General features: G+C 38.0%; 1 protein-coding gene across 7 annotated transcripts in view; it reads right to left on the bottom strand.

Moving 5' to 3' along the window:
* Nucleotides 1-7,911, bottom strand: part of LOC120317866 (glutamate receptor-interacting protein 2-like) — a 154,408-nt gene that overhangs the window by 59,612 nt on the left and 86,885 nt on the right. For all 7 annotated transcript variants that reach the window (XR_005559327.1, XM_039364831.1, XM_039364826.1 and 4 more), the window contains 4 exons: nt 5,929-6,098; nt 2,337-2,462; nt 1,505-1,657; nt 890-1,076 (listed from right to left, as the gene is read on the bottom strand). Coding sequence is in view for 6 of the 7 variants with exons in the window: in XM_039364831.1 (XP_039220765.1) it covers nt 890-1,076; nt 1,505-1,657; nt 2,337-2,462; nt 5,929-6,098 (636 nt within the window). In the remaining variant the exon portion in view is untranslated. The remainder of the gene's footprint in view (nt 1-889; nt 1,077-1,504; nt 1,658-2,336; nt 2,463-5,928; nt 6,099-7,911) is intronic.

Here is a 7,911-nt window from a genome sequence, read left to right as displayed (position 1 = left end):
TACTACAATACCACAAAATCTAGATTCAATTGCTCCTCTCAGGAAATGCTGAAAACACTGCAATGTACAACAAAATAGAACAGAAATTGCTATTTTGTTAATTCTTTTATATCTGTGCAAGCTCCAAGATATTGCCAGTTAGAATCAGAGGAAAGTTTATACTACTAAAACTTTTGTGTCTGTTTGTTTGTAGTCTTTAATCGGGCGAAGTGGTGTATCATAGGGCAACAATTTCTGAACCAAGATACCTCAAATGGGCTAACTTATAGAATGCATCCAAAATGCAGGATCCATTATTCCCATGGGATAGCAATCTGCAAAGCTGTGGTGGCCTCAGTACCATGTTATTTTTCTTAGAAATCCACAGTTTGCATGGTACAAGGGAAGATGGGAAGAGTGTATACCTGATCTGATTTTTGCCTCCCTCTTGACCTTGTGTCCAATCATCTGACAGCAAGACCTGATGGGTAAGTGAAGTTTGGCTGCTTTGGATGTCAAGCCAAAATTTGAAATGTTTTAATGGCAGTGGATGGTGAGGACACTTAGGTTCCTGCTGGGTAGAAGGCACCTTGTATAGAAGGGAAATACATCAGGAGAGAAAGCAGGTGTGGAGTTTTCTTTGTGATCTGCAGTTCCCTTTGTTCCTCCCATACTAAGCAAAGTGATAGGTAGTTCCATGGATCAACTGAGCAGGTGGAGGAAGAGGAAGTTTCACAGGGACTCTGCTGAGGGTCATAGGGGGAGGGGAAACAGTACCAGCCTATATTATATGTTGAAAAAAGGATGACCCAATGGATCATGGGTTGTCTAGTGATCTCTATGGAGGGGACACCTCTGTTAACAAGTGGCAGCACTACCCTTCTCATCTGAAACCCAAGAGATCTCTAACCTTTCTGCTGGGCTGTCTGGCTCAATGAAACGGATGAGAGGCGGCGAAGAGAGGGTTTCGGTAGCAAAGATCCCACCCTGGAGCTGCAGTCCAAAGCCGTTCAAGGGGTCTCCTCTTAAAATCACCTCTGTTATTTCTGTATGAACAATCTGCCCACCAGGACCCACAGTGCTGGAAGCTAATGATACTGAAACAAGAGAGGGACACAACCAAGTTAGCACTTTAAGGAAACACTGGACACTTCATTTTTCAAAGAGAAACTTAGAAACCAATTTTTTTTTTATGAGGGAGACAGTCAGCTCAAGCAAACTACCATCAATCTTAACAAGCTTTTTGGAGAGAAAGGCTGTCCCTCTGATAAGAAGATATGCATTCACCTGCACCAACATCCCTCTACCTCTCTTCATAGGTAGCTAGGAGAAAGTATGACAAAAAGTCTAGATGAGAAGGAAGAGTTTCTGAGTTTGGAGGAAAATTTAAAGGGAGCCAATAAGAACATATCACCATAATGATGAATAAAATAGATATAGTGTCCATTCCCTTTAATTCCTCAAAAAAAGGGTAGGAATTTTGAAGATGAGCCTGAATAATCCTGCAAGAGCCTGTGATCCTTACATGAACTTTTGTGCTCCTTCTTTCTCTGTCTTCTCCTCATCATTGTGGCACGTGGGCTCATGGGATGATTGCTTCGAGGTAGAGTATTGGAATTCTGGAAGGCCAACCCTGATGTATTCATGGTGGGAGATCCGAAGTTGGAAGCTACAAGAGCTAGATAAAAGACAAAAGAAGCCATCTGAGTAATCGATGTGAACCCCTACTCGTTCACATCAATTCAATCCCATGCTTAATTATTAGTCAAGAAATAAAATATGTCATTTTGTGTCCCAATTTTACCAACACATTTATCAAAATGAGATACAGCTGATAATTCTTTTCCAATTCCCAAAGTATCTTGCTAAATATTACTAAATTAACAGTCTTCCAGCCTTGATGTTAGCATCTTTGCTGACCTATGAAAATATTTAAATTTGCCAAATTGGAAAGGGCTTTCTCAAAGCCTGTGCAGAGTATAGAGATTCCCTCTTCGTTCTCATTCTTTTAGAAATAATTGGGAAAAACTGAACTCCTATATCACATACTATGTCTCAAGGACAGGGCAAGGAAGGGATTTGCAAAGAGTACTGAGAATGGGGTAGGTGGTCCCTGGAGGAGCAGGTAAAGAAAAACCATATGCACTTTTTCCAAAAGACCTTGAACACCAAGAGTGGGTCTTCAGAAGAAAAAGGGAGAGAAGGTTTGGCAATAGGAAAGGGCAAACCTAGTCCAGAAGAAACAGCTCATGGAACAGATTTTGAGTAAATCTCAGGCAGCAGATTTTCACACTGTTTGCTGTGAATTCAGATTGTGACTCCGCGGATCAAGAAAATAGAAACATAGGCTACATTACATTTACAATAGTCCTGGCTGGATGTCTGATTCCAGGTAGGTGTCTTGCAATGTCCTGGATGGTGGGTGTGGCAGTAGCTGACACAAGGATCCCAGCAATGGTGGTGTTCACTCTTCTGCACTTTGACTGTTGCCAACAATAGACAGATAATGTAACAAGAAGAGAAGGTCAAAAATCACAGGCAACTGAAACCTATTAGTTGGCTCACTACTAAAAGAATTTTAAAAACCCATTTGCACACATAAAAACAATAATCACCTGTCATGGCTGCCATTCTGCTAGTTTTGCATTGTAACCTGCCAGCCGGACATTAGCAACATGGGGAACGAGAAGATCGGAATGTGGGAAGACAAGGGATGGGTTTGGGAATCAAGCCGTGCCAGCCTGAAAAGTGAAATGCACCAATCCAGTCCAAAGTCAACCAAAAGAATGTGGAGATGGAGAAGGTGTGAACAGATGGTCCATTACCCAAACAACATGAAGACAGCTAACTGGACATGGACCGATAACAGGGGGATGGCCAAGGTGAAAGGGAAAGTTAATTTGCGTGCCAAACAGGGAGATTCTGCTTTGCTACTTCTGTAACCACTTTAGCTTTCAGTAAAGTATACTCTTGGTAAACAATGGGCCAGGAGTCTTTATTTGCTAACTAAACTAAGTGGGATGGATGATATCACCCCCTGGACAATGAACACAAATGAGAAAGAAAGTCCTTAAAATATCTGAGTAATTTTTTTTGCTTGGCTTGATGTGCTTTGGATAAAAATCCTTCATCAGGTACACTGAGATATTTGCACACTGGCTCATATAGCTTAAATACTAATACTAATAATACTGATACTACTACTACTACTACTATTAATAATAATAATAATAATAATAATAATAATAATAATAATAATAATAATAATAGTTGGAAGGGACCTTGGAGGTCATCTAGCCCACCACCCCCTGCTCAGGCAGGAAAGCCTATACCATTTCAGACAAAAGGCTGTCCAGTCTCTTCTTAAAAACTTCCAGTGTTGGAGCATTCACTGCTTCTGGAGGCAGGTCGTTCCACTGATTAATTGTTCTAACTGTCAGAAAATTTATCCTTAGTTCTAGGTTGCTTCTCTCTTAGGTTAGTTTCCATCTGTTGCTTCTTGTCCTGCCTTTAGGTGCTTTGGAGAATAGCTTGACTCCCTCTTCTTTGTGGCAGCCCCTGAGATACTGGAACACTGCTATCATGTCCCCGCTTGTCCTTCTCTTCATTAAACTAGACATACCCAATTCCAGCAACCGTTCCTTACATGTTTTAGTCTCCAGTCCCCTAATCATCTTTGTTGCTCTTCTCTGTACTCTTCTAGAGTCTCAACTTGTCTTCTACTTTCAATCTGATAGGACTCATTTTTCCTGCACTTTCAAAACCACAGGATCAGGGAATAATGAGGGTGAAAGGGCAAGTTCAACAGCACCTTTGAGGAAATATATTTCTCTTATGTGAACTTGCAATAAACTTTCATCTTGATAGTTTAAGGCACACCACTCTTCTGTTGCTTACATAAGGTCAGTGTAAGCACCACTGAATAAAAGAGCACATATTTCTCACTTTCTGTTTCTTATTATGGATTAGACAGTGAACATAGCTTGTACTATTTCATGATAAACCTAGGAATCAGGACAGTAGACAATCCACTTGCAAGGAGCTTACTCACATTGCCAGAAGAGGCTTAATAAATACAATAGATAGTCTCCAAAAATGGGAACAGAAGCTCCTGATATTATCCATGGAAATTACTTTAGGTCAAAGAATGTAGTATAGCTACTTGTCACTGCAGTGTCCTTTGTCAGAGAGCTAGTCCTTCACAATACTGGTACTCCATAAACTGTACCTGAATGTTCAATTTAGAGAGAGTATCTCATCCATGAAGGATGGTTATTAGAGTGTGCAAAATTAAAAGAGTTGGAGTTAAACTCATGACTAGAAGAGACAGCCTTTGCAAGTTCTTGTTGTAAAACAAGACTGGAAAATACAAGCCAGGCTGAAACATCTGCCAGAGAACTTAGACACATTTCCTGGTTGTATTCAGAACAACTGTCATAAAATCTAAAAAAACTTCTCTCTAAACAACATCAAGCTAATCCTCATGAAGTGTTTCACTACTCCAGAAAGAAGGTGTAGTGTTAAAAAACAAAAGGAATGAGAAAGTGAGTTTTAAAAAAAATCTGTGATCTTTCACTTAAACATTTCCCTCTAAATTTACTTTGGGAAAAGTTCTTTTCATGAAGAGTTATGGATCCTTGTAATACAAGCATCCAGAAAACCACTCTTACCTCTATACATTTGAAGGTTAGAATGTGAAAAATGCTGAAAAGCCAGGCTCACCAGCTCATTTAAAAAATGCTGTTATTTAGGAGGTACTTGAGATGAAGACACTTTGATGATTTACTACAGAACGTAAATCTGTGTTTAATTATGTTTAGAGGATTATGAATTGTTATAGTCATAGTTTTATGCATTAATGCTGAATGATGATTGCTTTTATGACTAGTGTGTTGACACTATTTATATATTGCCATAGGCTATTTAGAGTCTTAATGGCTGAAGTGGCATGGAAGATAAACAAACAAAAACAATAGAGGTTTGCACCTCGATCCCAAGACATTTTCAAATTCTGCCAATAGATAGTGATTGAGGATAGCGACACAATTAAGAAAATCACAGATCTAGATATATTAATCATACTAGTGTTCAGGTCAATTAATTACATTCATATAAATGTGCATGTGAATAAGCATACAGCTATGAAATCAACAGCATGCTTTGTTTTTAGAACATATACCGTATATGCTGGCGTATTAGGCGACCCGGCGTATAAGATGACCCCCTCTTTATCGCCGAGTCGCCTTCCTAGAACGTCGTCTTATACGCCGGAAACTACCAGTATTTCCGGTGTATAAGACGACTCGGCGTATAAGACGACCCCCATCTTTGGCGCTGAGTTTAGCGCTTCCGGAAGTCGTCTTATACGGCGGCATATACCGTACCTTGTATATGGACATATACAAGGTAACAAGCTGGACATATACCTTGTAACACATACATGAAAAGGGCATCATCACCTCAATGTTTAATTATTTGAGGTATCTTTTACCTAAACTATTTTTTTTAAAAAAAAATAATCTAAACAACCAAACAATTAAAATGGTAACTAGAATTTGATCTATTCATAGCTTGGCCCATGACAGGACTGGCATTGGCAATTCCTTCACTAGTGATTTACAGTGATTTCAGAACATCACTCAGCCATCACTGAAGTATTATAAATCCTCTATTCATCACTATTATTTTGGCATGGTGATGGTTGCTTGATTCTAGAAGACACTAATTTCCCAAAGCAGAAAATTAATCACATCAATCCACAAGCATCGATAAAAGGCGAGGTTCTTGGCTCCTCTCAGAAGATCTTAATTTTGTTTGTTTTTTTCAAAACTGTACCTAATGTCACATTTCTGTGTCATTAGGATGTTGATGGATAGTTCCCGCCCAGAAAAACACATGCCCCAAAGAAACAGATGTATTTCATATGTTATGCTCATCCATGGCACATACCTGTATCCAGAGACTTGAGGGGAAGTCTACTGTGGTGAGCAGGGAGAATCTCTAACTTGACGTTTTCTGATGTGGCTGCTAACAGCTGGCTGGCCTCCAGCAAGGAGCAATGCTCTGTGCTAGTCCCATCAATGGAAAGGATATGATCACCTACATGCAGAGCCCCACATCTGCCAGAGAAACACACAACCACAGGCATATATTGCAGTCACCTGTGGTTAAAAGTAGAGCAATTCAAAATCCATCAAAGTCACACAAAAGTTGATGACTTTGCATCATACATATTCTTTGCCATGTTCTTTGCCCAGATTTAGCTGAAACTTCATTTTTTAAAAAAGCCAAAAATCCAGCTTTGAAGTTTTCTGGTTGAAAAAAGCCATGAGAGAACAGAGGTTTTATCATGAAAGAAAGTCAGGTTAACTGAACTACAGATAACCCTTCCCTAAAAATTAAAGGGAATATTTTCATATGGTCAAACAGAATCTGAAATGTATTTTTATTGCAAGAAACTAAGGAGACTTTTTAAATTAAAAAAAAATTACTCTGGGCTTCTTCTGATTTTGTTTTGTTCTTTGCCGTTTACCATTGTTTTTAATAAAAGAGTTTAACTTGTTTGTGAAGACTATGTTTGTGCATGACATTTGGAAGAATGTGGTATATGCTCCCCTATACAAAGGGAAAAGTAGCAATAGCCGATATAAAATTACAGGAAAATCAATTTATTAAGTGTGCCTGTTAAGGTGTTTGACTAAACTCTAGTTGAAAGATGACAGTGAATACAATTTCAGAAAAGTAGCATGGGATTGCCAAGCAGGTGCTGTGCAGATCACAGTTTTGCTCTTCAGCAAGTCACTGTGGGATGTTATGAATGCGAAAAAAGACATTTATTTATTTGTTGATGATAAAAATATGGAATATGACATAAAATTATTATGGAATATTTGGCTGAATGGAGTAACCTGTATTGAATGTTACTTGACTGCTGAATGAAATAAGAGGTGTGCATGATGTAAATTGTGCAAAAGGACTTAATAAAACAAGGATGCCAATACACAGAAATACACTAAGGAAGCAATTCCTTTTAATGTACTCATCATAGTATAAGGAATGCTCATAGAGACATTTCAGCTATTAGTTAATTACTATATGTCCATGTAAATTTGTATACAGATAATGACATATGCTTGGTTGAGAACATGAGAACTCTTATAGTGAATGTCAGAGATTGTATGATACAATAAGGAATATGGATCTGAACATTTCAAATATAAAAGTAGTTGCCTGAAAGGGAAAACTGAGTGAATGACTGCAAATTGCATACAAATAACAAAAAAAGCAAAGGGCTGGATTTGATACTTTAGGGGGAAGTTGAAGCTGAAGGGAAAATGGATAGAGAAAGACAGAAAATGTTGGTAGAAAAGAAATGAATAGCAGGCTTGTTACAGAGAGAGAATCTTTGTTGAAAGATGAAAAAATGGCTTTAAATATAGGAGTATGCCTCCACCCGTTAAATGGGGACAGAAAGATTAATTTAAGATGCATATTTAACGAAAGATAAGGTCAAAAATTGAAGGTCGAGAAACAAACCTGAAATGAGTACAAAAGGAATGGTAAATACAAAATAAGTATATCATGATGGTTTAATTATATAGACAGAATGAATGACAACTAAATTGTGAAATACATTTATGAAATAATGAATAGGTCAAAAGAAAGGGAAAGACAGAGAAAGCTTGTGGTTGAATGAAGTAGATGACATCCTGAGAAAAATAAAAACAATAGTTTAAAGAACAAAGAGCAATACATAAAGCCCTGTATAACACTGGAAACAAGAATGATTTGCAAGGCTAGAAAGGGAGGAACAGGGTCAGTGAAATGTAAAATTAGATTTAGCAAAATTTGTATTGATTTATATAATTCCTTTAGTTTAATTGGTTTTATATTTCATTTTGGGTTTTTTTTTGCAATTACATGTCTTGCCAT

This window comes from Crotalus tigris, unplaced genomic scaffold, assembly GCF_016545835.1.
Source record: "Crotalus tigris isolate CLP2741 ecotype Arizona unplaced genomic scaffold, ASM1654583v1 scf7180000019856.1557650, whole genome shotgun sequence".
Lineage (NCBI taxonomy): Eukaryota > Metazoa > Chordata > Lepidosauria > Squamata > Viperidae > Crotalus > Crotalus tigris.
Note: the sequence above shows the minus strand (reverse complement) of the source record. Positions and strands in the feature narration are given on the sequence as shown.